Source organism: Quercus lobata, chromosome 3, assembly GCF_001633185.2.
Source record: "Quercus lobata isolate SW786 chromosome 3, ValleyOak3.0 Primary Assembly, whole genome shotgun sequence".
Lineage (NCBI taxonomy): Eukaryota > Viridiplantae > Streptophyta > Magnoliopsida > Fagales > Fagaceae > Quercus > Quercus lobata.
Window position 1 is genome coordinate 73,827,135 of NC_044906.1, and position 17,397 is coordinate 73,844,531.

Below are 17,397 nucleotides of genomic sequence, written 5' to 3' on the forward strand. Positions count from 1 at the left end.
ATTCAAATAAGATGGAAGCAACAGGTGATTTGAAGCACAATTTAAAAAATTCATTTTAGTTCAATAATTTGCTGTTTGTTATACTTCAATCTTCCCATTCTCTGGTGAACTGCACTTGCAATTGAAAGATTTCACCACGTAAAAATATGATCTCTTGTACTCTCTGCTTTCTAACATCTCCAGGGGAAGTTGCAAGGTATTGAAAATTGATAACTCACATTTATCATAGAACCTTTCCTATGCATTTATCTGAGTCTTCTAATCAAAGGATACCAAATCACCTAGGCATCACCAAGGAACTCCGAGTGAACTAGGGGCAACTTCAGGCCCATAAAACATAAATTCAAAGGTAGCATATAACAGAAGTGAGAAAATGGAGGCAAAAGAAAGGGTGCTGACTACAGTATCTACAATTAAGTCAAACAAACATGGTACCGTGTTGCGTTTTGACATGGTCCTTGTAAGCTGAGCTGCAACCCCAAAATCACCTGCTCATATTTCAAAATTTCACCAAATGGTGAATCAGTCTTCTTTTAAAAGGAAAAGCTATATTTTTTAACCTCTAAACAAAGACCAGAATGAAAGAAAGAAAGCTCAATTTATAGACATTTGCATAAGACTCAGTGTCCAATCTAAGGGGGAAACAAACAAAAAAATAAATTTCACCAAGAAATCCTTCTCAAACCCTTTTCATCGTCTGTTACAAATCTGTGTTTTTCATCGCTTGAATCACCAGAAATCTTACATTCAAATCAGAAAAATCAGCTTCATACAGCATGCAGGATATGAAATAATTTCAAGGGCATTGGCTAGATTTTACCATAGCATGACTTAAGTAAAATTTGAAAGCTTTGTTGTGCGGAGTTGATTGGATGATGAATCCTCTACTAATCTATCAATATACAAAGTAATTGACAAATGCATGCTCAGGCACTAAAGGCTTAAAGAAATAGTTTTTTTTTTTTTTTGATAAGTAAGAAAGATGTACATTAAAAAAAAAAAAAAAAATTTATGCCAAAAGAACACAAAGGGTCCGTTTGGATATAATTTATTTTGCTGAAACTGAAAACACTGTAGTAAAATAATTTTTAAATGTGTGAATAGTGCCGTGGAACCCATTTTTAATGAAAAAGTTGCTGAAAAGTGAAGTTTGTACATTAAAAAAAAAAAAAAACTTGCTTTATGCCAAAAGAACACAAAGGGTCCGTTTGGATATAATTTATTTTGCTAAAACTGAAAACACTGTAGTAAAATAATTTTTAAATGTGTGAATAGTGCCGTGGGACCCATTTTTAATGAAAAAGTTGCTGAAAAGTGAAGTTTGTAGGTCTTGTGAACAGTGCACGGAACCCACTGATGTGCTGAAAAGTCAAAATTTTCAGCTATTGTTCATGCACAGTGCATGAACAGTAGCCATTTCAGCTAAATTTTGTCTTTGAAACGCGTGGGGAAAAAAAAAAAAAAAAAAAAAAAGAAAGGAGCAAAACACAAACGCCATATAAGTCCTATCCAAACAAATACAAAGCAGACCAGAGAAATAAAGGCTGAAAGAAATAGTTATCAGAACAGTATCAAACATCAACCCAGACACAAAGCAGGTGAAATAAATCGCCAGTTCAACCTTCAGTTTAATGGTCAGACTCAAGTTTTGTAATTATTTTGAACGTATGAATATTAAAGAAATCAAATGTGTGTGTGTGCGTGTTTTATATGGTGATAAACATGTAAATGTTATACTCTCGCAATATTTTATTCAATCTAACTTATGTATCAGCTTTGCAAGTCATTGTTTATGAATGGTAAGGTAAGCAAAATTATATGGAAATAAAAAGAAAAGACTAATCTGATGGTTATGTACCTATCCCTGTACTCGGGTAAACTGGGTTCAACATTTCTATTTGAACTTCTCTAAACGGCTGCTCATGCCTGAAGCCAGTTGAACCAACCCAGTCTTCATCCAGTTATATGAGAAAACACCCATTCAAACAGCATGGACTGCAGTTTGACTGATTTTGAGCTTGTCATGTCCATTAGAGATATGAGAGCAAAACAATGACTAATTTACGGTTTTTCCAATACAACAATTTGTTCCATCTAATTCTAATAACCATGGTTGAAATCCCGAAACAAACCAAAAATTTACATTGTAATATTTTCACCCTATGCCTAACGTTGTATAATATCCTGCCAATGAGGTCTACCTCAAGTGGTGTTTCCGCTTCCCACGGTAATGGGATGGTGGGTGAGTTCTTCTGTTCAAGATCCAGTAAGTGCATGTATATCTTGACAATCAAAATGTACCTTGTATCATATCATATAGTCAAGTGACCACATTACTCCTCATTGTGAAAACTTCAAGATTGAAGGGATCTGGTGATCTGAGAAACCTATTCCATGAACCTTTCTAGGCAGTCATTTTTCTCTAACTACCATTTGCAAACATAAACCTAGCTTTGGACTAAATATTTTCACCTAAACAGTGGAAAAACCCTCTCCAGTGTTTTCTTTTTTCATCTCCTTTAAGTTGAAGAGAGATCAAACGTTAAGTTTCAAGCATTTTCAAATATAAATTATTAAGCACCACTAATTACCATCAAAAAAAATTTCTCTCAGTCAAGATCACCTATGATTTAAAACAACAGCACATATTTAAGACTTGGTAAATCATCCATCATTCATTTTCCCTTCTTAGCTCTAGGCCAAATAGCCTTTGAGGAAAGTTTAAACCACACTTTAATGAGTACAACAGTTGTTTCATTTTAATTATCTCACATCAGGAAAGACATCATGTTTATATAAGCATCAAAGGCAAGGGCTGCCATTACTTAATAGAGGTGATTCTCAAATTTTACTACAGTAACTTGGCTATGGCAATTAAGGGTGAGTTTGGTTCAGCTTTTTGAAAAAGTGCATAATGAAAAAGTGGAGTTTTGTAAAAGTGCATAATGAAAAAGTGGAGTTTCAAAAAGCTGAGTGTTTGGTAAAAACTGTTAAAAAGTGCATAATGAAAAAGCTGAGTGTTTGGCTAGTACTTATAAAAGTGGCTTTTTGAGGGGTAAATGACCAAAAAGGACAATGTATATATAAGGGAATTTATTTCATACCTTTTTTTTTTTATGTGAGTTTGTTTCATACTTAAATCAATTACTTCATCATACTTAAATCAATTTTTCTCTTTCTAAAAAAATTATTTTTTTCTTACTAATATTAGCTAATAATAACCTACCACTTAATATTTATTGTGAAAGTATTGTAAAAATATTGTGATAAAAATTGATACTGATTTTAATTTGAACGTACTATTAAAATTATTTTTTTCTCTTTCTAAAAAAATTATTTTTTCTCACAAGTGTTAGTTAATAATAACCTACTACTTAATATTTATTGTGAAAATATTGTGATAACATTTCCTTCTTTTTCATTTTTTTTCTCCTCCACTCACTTACCGCATTTTCTTCTTTTTTTTCTTTTTTTTTTCCCTCTTTTTTTCTAGTCCACACACGTACCCACTCTTTTCCTTTATTTCCTTCTTTCCTTTCTTTTACCATATCACTTCTCCAAGTTCCAGAACGTCCCAGAGAGCTCTCCTTCTTCCTCTTTTTTTTTTTTTTTTTTTTCTTAGCTCTCTTCGTCTGCATGATTCTTCCACTTTTTTTTTTTTTTCTTTTTTTTTCTTAGCTCTTCGTGTGCATGATTCTTCCTCTCTTTTTTTTTTTTTTTTTTTTTTTCTTAGCTCTTCGTCTGCATGATTCTTCCTCTTTTTTTTTTTTTTTTTTTTTTTCTTAGCTCTTCGTCTGCATGATTCTTCCTCTTTTTTTTTTTTCTTAGCTCTTTGTCTGCATGATTCTCATCAAACGAAGATAGAGGGAAAATCTAAAAGGGAGGAATGGGTCAGATCGGTGCTTGATCTCTGCCTTCACCGCTGCCTGTCTTCCTCTCCACCGTTGCTTGATCTCTTCCTCACTGCCAACGACATGCGGCGGAAATGGGTCAGCTCGGTTTTTTTTTTTTTTTGGTTATGATTTCATTATTGGGTTCCTTTGTAAAATTGTGTAAAATTGGTTTGATTTTGTTGATTTTGTGTTTGGATTATCAAATGTTGAAATGGGTTGTGGTGGTAGACCGGTGATTGTTAGGTGGTGCTCTGTTTGTATTTGGTTGATACTTTCTTGACCGGTGTTGGTCTGTAACAGAGGAGCGGAGAAGAGAAAAGGGCAAAGTTTATTGGTGATGGGTATTTCGGTATTTTCAATATTGCAACGGTAATAATACAAAACGCGTGGAGCGCGTTTTCATTTATGGACCCCTGAGGGTCCATAAACCATTCCGCGTTTTCCCTCAGTTTTTTCTAAAAGTTCAAAACGCAACTTTTTTATAAAAGTTGCGTTTTGAACTTACCAAACGCAGAACTGGACTTAACTTTTTTGAAAACGCGCGTTTTGGGCTGAAAAAGTGGAACCAAACGGGCACTAAGATTTTCATATGTAACTTTTTAATATTGGTAAGTTATGCACCCAGTAGACTTGAACCCAATATCTCACACTTCAACTAAAATTTAAGGGAGGAGGTGCTACTTGAGCTAAAGCTCGTTGGCCTTTTTTTTTTCAATTTTTTTTTTTTTTTTTTATAGGTAAGAAAAAGTATATTCAAAAAACAGCTAGATGCAAAATAAAAGTACAAAAACGATAAAAAAGCAAAACAAAAAAAAAAATCATTAATTACAGAGAAGAAGAGAGCTAAGGAATAAAGGAATAGAGTCACTAGATGTGAGTCCCCAAGCCCTATCCCAATCAAAAAGGGAACCAGAAAAGAGAGCAAGCAGTTGGTCCTCAGATCTATCCAAATCCTCAAACGTCCACGTATTGCGTTCCCTCCAAATACACCACATCAAACACAGCAAAATTAGGTTCCAAATGTAAGATGAATGCTTCCCCAACCAATTCCACCAACTAAATAGACAATCTTGCACCGTACATGAGGGAACCCATGAAATCCCAAAAATCCTAAAAACAAAACACCATAGCCGATAAGCCTTTTTCACAATGTAACAATAAATGATCCACTGTCTCACCGCAGCAACACAACAACGACAGATAATGCACCAGTCAACGAAATCAAAGCCCCTAAGTCTCAAGATATCTCCCGTGAGGATCCTATCCCATGCGGCTGTCCAAACAAAGAAAGAGAGAAGCCGAGGTGCCTTAACCTTCCAAATACCTTTCCAAGGAAAAGCAATGGAAGAAGAGCCATGTAACTTATGAAAATATGAGCGGATAGTAAAATCCCCGTTTTTTGTCAACTTCCATCTCAAACAATCACCATCAATCACGGAAGGTAAATTGGATGCCAAGAATAGAAAGAAATCATCCACCACATCTGCCTCCCAATCATTAGGACCCCGAATGAAACGAACATCCAAAGTTCTCCTATCCCCTATTCCTTGACATATCAGAGATGATTCTACGAATGCCTCTCTGTTTGCAGCAAAATTGTACAAGACTGGAAAAGCCAAACGGAGAGGAAGATCTCCACACCACCTGTCTGTCCATAATTTCACTCTATCCCCCCCCCCACCCCCCCCCCCAAAAATTCTTCCCCAAATTTCAAAGCTACCACCCTCCTCCAAAGCCTATTCTCCTCGATCCCAAAACGCCAAAGCCACTTTCCCAATAAGGCTTTATTGAAAGCGGTCAATTTTCTAATACCCAAACCACCATTAGCAATAGGCATACACACCTTATCCGAATCCAATAAATGTGTCTTAGAGTCACCCCACAAGAAGTCCCTTTGTAGCTTCTCAATTTTGTTTGCCACGTGTAGGAATGTTGAACAAAGATAAAAAATAGGTGGGAAGACTAGATAGCGTACTTTTAAGCAGTGTCAACCTACCACCTTTTGATAAATGCAACTTCTTCCACCCTGCCAACTTCCACTCAATTTTCTCCAAAATAGGGTTCCAAATAGAAGGGGACTTATGGGCCCCAACCCTACAACCCAAAATCTCTACCAAAGCCTACACATCATTTACCTCCCCTATAGGAACTATCTCACTTTTAGCTACGTTAACCTTCAAACCAGTCACAACCTGAAAACAAAGTAGCAGCAATCGAACATGAAGGACTTGCTCCACCTCTACGTCACAAAACAAAATAGTATCATCCCCAAACAGCAAATGGGAAACACATTCCCCTCTACCCCTCATACCATCCACCCTAAAGCCACTAAGTAAACCTGCCCCTTCCATTCTCTTCACCATCCTACTAAACACCTCCATCATAACTAAAAATAACAAGGGAGACAACGGATCTCCTTATCTCAAACCTCTAGAACTACCAAAGAAGTCAACTGGAGACCCATTGACCAAAACAGAGAACTGCACTGTAGAGATACAGGTTCGAATCCAAATACACCATTTCTCCCCAAAGCCCATTTTCTTCAACAACTTCAGAAGCGTCTCCCAATTCACATTGTCATAAGCTTTCTCAATATCTAACTTACAAATCACCCCTGAAATCTTACTCTTCATTTTGCTATCAACACACTCATTGGCAATGAGAACTAAATCAAGGATCTGCCTACCTCCCACAAAACTATTCAAAGATTCAGATATTAGTTAATCTAACACCATTTTCAATCTATTTGCCAAAACCTTGGCCAAGATTTTATATAAACTCCCCCACCAAACTAATAGGTCTGAAATCACGAATGTTAAAGGCATCATTCTTCTTAGGAATCAAAGCTATAAAGGTAGCATTAAGAGATTTCTCAAACTTACAGTGCTAATGGAACTCTTCAAAGACTGCCAAAACATTTCTTTCTACTACCCTCCTGCAATGATGGAAAAAGGCCATAGAAAAGCCATCTGGACCTGGGGCTTTATCCCCTTCCATATCTCTGACCACTGACAAAATCTCATCTTTCTCAAACCTCCTCTCCAACTAGCCCCTCTCCAACTCCCCTATTTGGTCAAACTCCAATCCTTCTACAAAAGGTCTCCACTCCTCAGACTCTTGATACAAAGTTTTATAGAATTGAACTACTTAAGCAGCAACTTCTGCTCCGTCCTCATAAATCACCCCATCCACTCCTAAGAAACTTAGATGGTTATACCTTCTATGAGAATTAGTCATCTTGTGAAAGAACTTAATATTATTATCTCCCTCCTTAATGCACAACATCCTCGATTTTTGTCTCCACAAGATCTCCTCTAGAGAAAGAAGATGCTATACTTGCGATCTCGCTTCATTTCTCTCATCTCTCTCCATTTCAGTGAGTCCAAGAACCCCTTCCTTAGCATCTAAAACCTCTAAAGCCCCCAATAATTCTTTCTTCCTACATCCTACATTGTCAAACTCTTGGCGATTCCACTAAATAATGTCTTCTTTCAAATCTTTCAATTTTTTAGCAAACACATAAATAGGTGTACCCGAAAAAGAATGGCGATTCCATCATGAATCAACCCTATCAACAAACCCATCCATCTTCAACCACATATTCTCAAACCGGAAAGGACTTTTCCCCCTCGCCATACCCCCTGCCTCCAAAAGAATTGGGAAATGATCTGAAACAATTCGTGGAAGAATCCGTTGGAACACGTTCAGAAAGTGTTGCTTCCATTCATGTGACACTAGAACCCTATCAATCCTAGACATAGAAGATTGGTCAGTGCCACTAGACCATGTATAACTCCCTCCCTCCAACGGCAGATCTATCAACTTCAAATCTTCAATAAATTCAGAAAACTTTTCCATAACCGGAGTAAGCCGAGACCCACCCTTCTGTTCACTAGGAAAACAAACAACATTAAAATCCCCAAAACAACACTAGGGAACATTCCAATATTGCTAAATACCAACCAACTCATCCCACAAATCACCCCTCAAATTATTATTATTTGGGCCATACACCCTTGAGCATGCCCAAATAAAACCATCCACCACACCTTTCCACTGAACTAACACCGAAAACAAGCCCACTAGAACTTCCAACTTTTCTAAAATCCTCCTATCCCACATAATCAAGACCCCACCAGCCGTCTGATCAGCATCTAAAGCCACCCAATCCACATATAGACAGCCACATATACTACAAACCAGCTGTCTATCTATGCCAGCCAGCTTTGTTTCTTGAAGGCATACAATATCACACTTCCACTCACGTAACAAATTTCTCACTACCAAACGTTTTTGGGGGGTCATTCAAACCTCGAGCATTCCAAGAAATCATCTTCAGTTTCATAAAGACTTTTAAGGCCCCACAACTGTCTCTACCTCACTACCAACACACTATCTCCCATCATAGTTAACCGTTAAGATTAGATTCCTCAACTCTCTTTTCCCTTTTCCCGTGGAGGATGCTAATTTTTGGTTAGGAGCAACTTTCTTCCGCTGCTGGTTAATAACTGCCATCTCCCTTTCTAGCCATTGAAGATAAGCAATACACAACTTTTCATGACAATTCATAGAAAGTCCAATCACTTTACTAAAGCCTAGGATTCTGTTTTTCACCCAACTATAGACATCTAGCGTATTTCCAATATTCAACACCTCAGAATCATTGTGCATTTTCATCGTCAAGGCCAACCTCAGAGGGATAATATTAAACAATGGGTTACAATCTGCCAAATTTTCCTCCTCACCCAAAACCGCTTCTGAGAGAGCCATTTCCTCCACCAACGAGACGCCCAAACCAGGTAGGTCACATCCTGACTTCAATTCCATCATCGCTAAATTGGGCTGATCAATCTCACCAATATCTATCTACCTGGTTCCCTTATTATCTGCCCCTTGAATCAAAAGCTCACTACTCACACTTCCAACTTTATCCACACTATTGACCCCAAAATCCACGAAACCCGCACCGGATAGTCTCTTAAGGATATCTGCCAAGAACCTGCCTTCGAGAGTTGCGAATTTGCCATGACGGTCTTGCCTGGAACCATCGTGAAGTCATCAAAGCTGAACCCGATGGAGCCACCGCAAGACCATCGGAGCTGGTCCCAACCTCCAACCCATCCACCGCAAGACTGTCGGGGTCTATCCCAGTCACCGTGAGACTGTCAGAGCTCCTCGAAGGCACCGAGAAGCTCTCCATCTAGGCCACTGCAAGTCTGTCAGAGTTAAACCCAGCAGAGAAATTGCTCTTAAACTCCATCGGAGCCGCCACAAGACCATCAGAGCTGGTCCCAACCTCCAACCCATCCACCGTGGGACTATCAGGGTCTATCCCAATCACTGTGAGACTGTCAGAGCTCCTCAGACGCACTGAGAAGCTCTTTCCGCCAAGCTCGGCCTGAACCCAATCTAATTGTGACCTCACAGGACCTCCAACCACCTGTGTCGACATCCCAAAGCTCGTCGAAGTCACCAGTGGGCTCTCCCCAACCTTCTCGTAAATATCGGCTGAGGGTATAGGCCCTACAAGCTTATAAGAACATTCCCCAGGCTCAAAAGTATTTGGGCTTACGGTGATTGTGCCTAAACAAGACTTACTAATAATCTGTTGGGCTGCCAACTTGTTAGAGCCCACACCCAGCTTACCCTTGCCAAGTTCCTTACAAGCCCGTGATACTCACCTAAAATTCTTTACTCCCCCTTTATTTCTATCCCAGGAAACACGTCTTCTTCCTTTCACATCAGTCTCCGCGATAAGACCACTCCCTACCAGCAAGATCTCCTTAAAGCACTCCTCTTCCCATTTTCATTTGCTTTAGAATTCAAACTGAAGCTTGGCGGGATACGTTTCCTATCTTCTACCAGATTTTGCACACCTAAATCTGACACCACATTAATGCACTGCTCCCTCCTAACCCCTCCTCGCACAAACCACATATCAGGCTTGCCCACCGGAAAATCTCCCACCTTAGCATCTTAAAATCTTGCATTCATCTCCAACAACCCCCTTAACAGATTCTACCTCTCCACAGACTCCCCCTAAATCATATTTTTATCCTTCACCTTGATTGTAAAGAGTTGTGACTAAGTCACAACCCTTGGCTGCCCCTGACCCTTCATGATTTCAGCAAAAGACCGAGAGGGATGAGGCCCCAACATTCTCCTCTATGGCAGAGACACAAATTTGGCCTAACCTGAACCACCTAAAGCATATTGGTCAAGATCCAACATCTTCCTTAGTTCAAGCCCAAAGACCTTCCAACCATTTTGTGCTTTGCCTCCAGGAATAATAACAGCTCTTTTGTGCCCTCCAACTCTGAGTTCAGACACTAAAAGGAACTAACCAAAGGCATTAGATCCCTGTTGTAAAGTGTATGTAGTGTCTCCCTCCCTAAGCGTAAAAAACTGTTTGGGATTGACTCCGACCATCGTGTGTTCTATGTTCTTCATCAACCATAAAGCTGCATTCTTGCCCATGAATACTGACTTCATGAAGTGTTTGCCCCGTTCAAAAATACGTAATGAGAAAAAATTTCCTCCTTCCTCAACCACCAATTGAAAAAGCTTAAATTCAATGAAAAAACTACGAATAACACCCATAATGCTAGAAGAAAACTAATCCTCTTCGGTTTATGGCTTCACTATTTATTCATGTTAGTAACAAAATAAAGTGACATGATTGCCTTTCCTTGCATATAACACCCAACATTGTCCAAATAGATCCCTTTTCAAATATAGGTATATGGTAATCTTATATAACAAAACAAGTATCAACAACATTAAATAGGAATAAAACGTAGGATTCATGAATCCCTACAACAAGACGTGTTTTAGATGTAAATAGACATGAAGTTGGCAATACTATATGAATTTTACTCACCCAATTTGACATCGCCTTGTTCCGTTAACAAAATATTTCCACCCTTAATATCTCTATGGACCTTGAAAATTGAGTGCAAATAAGCAAGACCCTACACATAAAAATAATATAATAAATAGATAAATAAATAAATAAATAAAACAAAAGGTTCGAACAACAGAATAATTTTTTTGCTTACCAACAGATTAATTATAAATCAGATGGTAGGCAAGGAAGCATTTACTTCACATAAACAATGGCAAAAAGAGTGTCCGACTTAAGTTTTCTAGCACAAAAATTAGCAAGATTTTATAAAATAGGCATAATATTTAAAATTGATTATTCTCGACAATTTTCAAATTCAAACCAACCAATGTCAACCATACCTTCAATGTTTCCCTACAGATAAATGCTATTTGAAACTCCTCCAAGGGCTCTTCAGTAACATTCATCAAGTCAGCAACACTTCCACCGCCACAATATTCCATAACTATCTGCCAAGATACTAAAATTAGTTGTCTCAAACTATGCAATTCATTTCACAAGTAAATAAATCAAACTCTTTGTTTCCTACCCAAAGACAATCTTCTCCTTGGTAACTCCCCAAGTAGCGCACAACATTGGGATGACTACACTGCTGCAACATCTCAATCTCACCACAGATTTCTTCGTATCCCTCCTCCTAAACACCACAAACATCATAATTCACTTCAAAAAGTCCAAACTCAAACTAAATGCAACACTAGACACAAGAAAGAGCAAGAAAGAAACACACCCCTTCACTTAACGATATCACTTTGATGGCAACCAGCTCTGAAGTTCTTAAATCCCTAGCTTTGTAAACAGCCCCATATGACCCCTTCCCTGCCATAACCAAATACCAACATCATTCAGCACAATGACATAATCACACAAAACTCACCTATATCAACTTTTTACTAACAATTTCGTTATGTAGTAGAAAAACCAAACATATTAGTTAGGTAGCATCTCGAGTGTCTAAAACTCGAGTTTACTGATAAAACTCAAGTCTTAGAGACTCAATTTCTATGTTGTGGCAAGAGCTAATGTGGAATTTTTATCCACATGGAACTCGAGCCTCTAGGATGCTACTTAACGAAATTGTTTGGTTTTTCTGCAACATAACGAAATTGTTAGAAAAATTAGGCCAAATGGAGAAAAAAAATTGCCTTTTTTCATCATTCTATCATATGTGAAATCATTCTCTCTGTTACATCCTTAATCAACATGTTCTTTTTTGCTACTTCTACTAATGTTATTTTAAGTCTTTCTCCACCCTTTTTTTTTTTTTTGGTTGACATAGGAGAATTTCACTCAAATTAATTGCAGTCGCAAAGCATACAGTACGACAATCCTCACTGAATCAAACTCCTACGAGTAACTGACCCCACTCGTAAAAACCAATTATCTGGTAATCCAGGTGCTTTTCACCCCTAACAGGCTAAGCAGTTTATCCTCATGCTCAAGAGGCAAGCAAGTCTTTCTCCACTTCCTTTCATTCCCTTAACTTATATCAACTCACTCTTCACTCACAGTTGCATTATGCATAAAATTCCTCAAAAGCATTACATTATGAAGTTCAAATAATCAACAAAATCCACAAAAGAATTGAAATGCACACTGCCTTAACCAGTAGTGACCTCAAGCAAAAACCCATTTTTAACTCCAAAACAGCACAAAATGAACATGATTCTACAATCCAATTCAACGATTCACTAACTATGCATCAAAATTAACACAATTGAATACCACAAACATCATAACCAACCAAAATTCACATCGAATACCCAACAAAAGGATCAAAATTGAACTCTTACCAAGCTCATTGAGCAATTCATACTTAGTAGAAACATCTTCCCTGTTAACAAAACTCTCCGCAATCGAACTCGACGACTTCCTCAATAGGCTCCTCCCCTCCTCTCCGCCCTGCGCCGGCGACGCGCCGCTCCCCTTCCTCTGCTTCCCATGCCCGAATTCCCCAACCGCTTGCATGCTCGCCACCGCGAGTCCCATCGACGAACCCCCCAAACCTTCGCCGCCTTTCCTTCTCTCGCTCTTATTCACCACGAAGGTCGAGAATCCCTCTCCACCTTCCTCATCCTCATCCTCATCCTCATCGCCGCGACCTTTCGACGAACTCCGACGCTTGTACGAGTAGTTATACGACACCTTAGAGGTCCGGTTGTTAGTCTTCACGATCATTGTACCGAAATCTTCGGCCTTGTTCGCTTCATCGTCGTAGTAGTACTCATTGTCGTAGTCGATCGAAGTTCCGCCGCCGAAGTCCTTAGGGAGTTGTTTAAGCAGCGGAGGTAGAGACGAATCGTCGTCTTCGTCTTCGTTCTCGTTCTCATCGTCGTCGTCGTTATACACCATTGTAGCGTAAAGGTCATGTTGTTGTAGTTGTTGTCGTGATTGTGGTTTGCGACGCTTGTACGGTGCGTTTTGCTCGTGGTCGGAGACGGAGTTGAAGTCGGCGCCGCCGTGGATTAAGACGGAGGAGTAGAGCGGCTCCGATTGTGTCCGGGTCGGGCGGGTCCCACCAGAGGTGGATCTCTGTTCCATTTTGTTTTTTTCTTTCTAACGGTTTCTTTTTTTCTTTTTTTCTTTTCTAAATCAGAAGTCTAACGGATTTCATTTTTTTTCTCCGTTAAAGTTGGTGTACATGACACATGAGAATGCTACACGTAGTTTTCCCCATGCAAATAAATTTTTATTTTTTGGAAAAAGTTTAAAATGATTTTTTTGCTTCACTTTTATTTTTTTAAATATAAAATTGGATAATTATGATAGTTATTATAAATGTATTTATATATGAAACTATATATTCTCCTATTAAAAATATATATACATATATATATATTCTACCATTTAAATAAAGAGAATATTCTTTTTCAAAAAAAAAAAAAAAGAGAATATGATGTGTTAAGATTTTAATAGAAGGTTTAAATATAGAATTTAATTTAATTTTGACTAAAAATATTAGAATAGTGAGGTAAAATTGTATAAAATCTCAAGAGCTTATGTGGAACAGTAATATGAGGTCAACCAAAAATTAAAATTGTCTTCAACGTTATATATGATAGTTGCATCGTGCGGAAAAAAATTTGATGATTTGTTTAAGTGAAAAATGAAAAATAAAAGCAGTAATGAGACTTATGATTGTTAGTCCCAAATCGGAAAATTATTCTTAAAATGGTGTGATTATTTTATGATAAAATATAATTGAGATAGTATATAGAATTTCTAAATTAAGCTTCTTTTTTTCTTTTCTTTTTGAGGAACCGGTAAGAACTAAATTAAGCTATTTATATTTATTATTTGGAAGTGTTTTAAATTTAGTAAGGTTTTTTTTTTTCCCAAGGAAACATAATTCATTTACATTCACTTATCATATAAGACAAGATATTTTGTAAATAACGTAATGTGTGATTATAGTTTGTTTATAGTACTCCTTACAAACGGTTCATTCTCTATACATCTTGAATGTCCTAAAGATGAAACAGATATAAGTAAATTCATCACTTATATTAGAAGAAAAAAAAGAGGGGAGGATTTTTTTTTCAAAATAACACCCATTTCCAAACAATTTTGTTAGTTAGTATCGTTTTTAAACTATTTAGCAAACTAACATTTCGAGGCTGAAGGACTCGAGTTCACTGTAGCAAATCAAGTATCACAGACTCAATTTCTATTAAAATTCACATGGAACTCAAGGATTAAACACTCGATTTCCACAAAAGACACCCAAGAAAACCTCAGTCTCCTTCTTCCTCTTCTCCCTCTAAAAAAAAAAATCCACGACAACCACAATCGATGAAACACCTTAGTCTCTTCTTCTTCCTCTTCTCCCTTTGAAAATAAAAATTTCACGACATCTAAAAAAAAATCCACGACAACCACAATCGACGAAACACTGAAAACCCAGTCGGTGAACCCCACGAACCCAGCGGCGAACCCACGAACTAGCAAATCCAGGCGGCAAACCTAAGTAACAAAACCCAAAACCCATGAACTTGGCAGCGAACCCACAAACCCAGACAACGAAACCCACGAATCCAAGCTAAGACTGAAACCCACAAATGTGTGATTCCTCAGGCAAAGGTCGTTTTCCTCTGTTTTTCTCTTTTTTCTTTATGCAGACCAAGAACTCGAGTATCTAATACTCGAGTTCCACTAGAAATCGATTCCCACAGACTCAACTTCCACTGGAAATTGATTCATTTATACTCAATTTGCTGTAGTAAACTTGAGTCTAAGAGACTCTAGATGTTAGTTTCTTAAATAGTTTGAAAAATGATACTAACTAACAAAATTGTTTGAAAATGGATGTTATTTTGAAGAAAAATATCCAGGGGGATTATACTTTATCCACCTGTGGTTTGCCCAAAAAATACTATACCCACCTATGGTTTAAGAAAAAGTACTTTGCCCACCTGTGGTCTGATTTGTTAACAAAACGTTGCCCACTTGTGGCCTTGCCGTTACTCTAACACCATTTAACTTAAAAACACAATAAAAATTGAATCAAAACACCAACCATAGAGAAACAAACCTACCCTAGAACGAACACCCTCTCTCTGCGATCTTGGTCCACTCCATCAAGATCAACACGTGAAATTCCCATCATCAAGTTCAATTGCTTTTCCAATCAAAACCCATGTGAAGGATTTTGAAGATTTTCTCTCTTGAGTTAAACCATAGGTACGTTCTTGAATCTTAGGGTTCTTAATTTTTTTTTAAATTAGAAATTTCTGGTAGATTACAAACTGAAACTTGAGGAACTTTCGGTTTGGGGATGACTTTGGGCAACTTGAACTAAGAAGAGTTTGTGTTTGGACAAGAACAATATTGTTATCTCAATGTGTAGCGTCTTAATGAAAAAAAATGTTTTTGACAAATTGGGTCTTCTTCTGTTATCAAAGCAATTTACTTGGATCTTATATTTGACTCAATAAATGTTATCTGTGCTACACATTTTCTTGGGTCAGCGTCTGTGTGTGTGTAAAGGTTGAATTGGAAATTGCAAGTCATGCCCTTTTATAGTTTGTCATACTGTGGGTAAGGTTGGAGAGTCAAGCACTAGAGCTATTTCTACCTAAATCAGTCTTATATGTTTGACCACCACCAAAATTTTTATATTCTCCAACACATATAAAAAAGTGCACCTTTAGTCTACTTTGAATTTACTGGTTCGTTTAAATGTAAGGTTATTTTGCAAACTGAGATGGAGAATGAAAATTCCCAACCAAAATTTAGGAGGATGTATATAAGATATAATGCACAGAAGGTTGGTTTCTTGGGAGGGTGTAGACCAATCATAAGATTGGATGGGTGCCACCTAAAAGGAAGATTTGGTGGGCAAATACTAGCTGCCACAGCTAGGGATGGAAATGATAATATTTTTCTAGTTGCCCTTGCTATGGTTGAACAAGAGAACAAGAGCTCTTGGGTTTGGTACCGTCAACAGTTTTCAGATGACATTGGGAATCCAGAGCAACTAAATCTGGTCTTTATCAGTGATAAGTGAAAGATATAAACTTTGTATGTTCATGCCAGTAATACATGCATGTGTTTTCATTATTCATATTACTAATATTGTTTTCTATTGAATTTTGTGTGAAACAAGGACTTATACCTACAATAGAGATGTTGTTTCCAACTGTGAAGCATAGGTACTGTGTGAAGCATATTTACAGTAACTTCAAAGCTGACCACAAAGGGTTGGAGTTGAAAAATGCATTATGGAGATGTGTTGAAGCCATAACTATTAGGGAGTTTGAGAGGAGAATGCAAGAATTAAAAGATCTAGACCCTTAAGGCTTGGGAGTATCTTATTAACATCAACCCTACACAATGGTCTAAGTCTCATTTTACCAGCAAGGCATTAAGTGATTGTTTAGCCAATAATTTGACTAAATCATTCAATTTCATGATTTTGAAGGCTAGGGACAAGCCCATCTTAGCAACATTAGAGTGGATTAGAGTTAGGCTAATGACCAAACTTTATAAAAAGAGGAGAGGTATAGAGAAGTATGTTGGGAGGGTGTGTCCAAATATTCAGGACAAGTTAAAGAAGTTAAAACTAGAGAGTATAACCTTTTGTGCCACTCCATCTGGTAGGTTTATGTATGAAGTTGATAATGACCGTGAAAGGCATGTGGTTAATTTGACAAATAGGACGTGCAACTATAAGATATGGGATTTAACAGAACTCCCATGTAAACATGGCATTGTTGCTATTTTTAAAAACCTGGAGAAGGTGGAAGATTATGTGCATCCTTGCTACCTTAGGGAAACATATCTTCGAACTTACCAGGAGATTATTCAACTAATGCTTGGCCAATTAGAATAGGTTCAGACTAGACAACTTGCTCCTATTGCCCTTCATGTTTACAAGCCACCTAGTAGACCTCCCAAGCTAAGGAAAAAAGCCCATGATAAGCCAAGGAACCCATAAGGGTTTCTAGAATGAACAAAACTATCAAATGTGGGAAGTGTCATAGAGAATGGCACAATTAAAGAGTTTGCAAAGTTGTCATTACTGGTGAGATTACATGGCAAAGGAGACAAAGGCTTCAAAAGGATAAAGTTGTAAGTATAGTTAGACTTCAACCCTAGTCA

General features: G+C 37.7%; 1 protein-coding gene across 1 annotated transcript in view; it reads right to left on the bottom strand.

The window, feature by feature from the left end:
* LOC115979057 (serine/threonine-protein kinase dst1-like) overlaps positions 1-13,384 on the bottom strand; it is a 29,392-nt gene extending 16,008 nt beyond the window's left edge. The window contains exons 1-6 of the mRNA XM_031101014.1: positions 12,591-13,384; positions 11,528-11,616; positions 11,327-11,434; positions 11,139-11,246; positions 10,774-10,864; positions 436-488 (exon numbers count right to left, since the gene is read on the bottom strand). Coding sequence (XP_030956874.1) covers positions 436-488; positions 10,774-10,864; positions 11,139-11,246; positions 11,327-11,434; positions 11,528-11,616; positions 12,591-13,338 — 1,197 coding nt within the window. The 5' untranslated portion in view covers positions 13,339-13,384. The remainder of the gene's footprint in view (positions 1-435; positions 489-10,773; positions 10,865-11,138; positions 11,247-11,326; positions 11,435-11,527; positions 11,617-12,590) is intronic.
* Between the last annotated feature and the right edge of the window lie 4,013 nt (positions 13,385-17,397).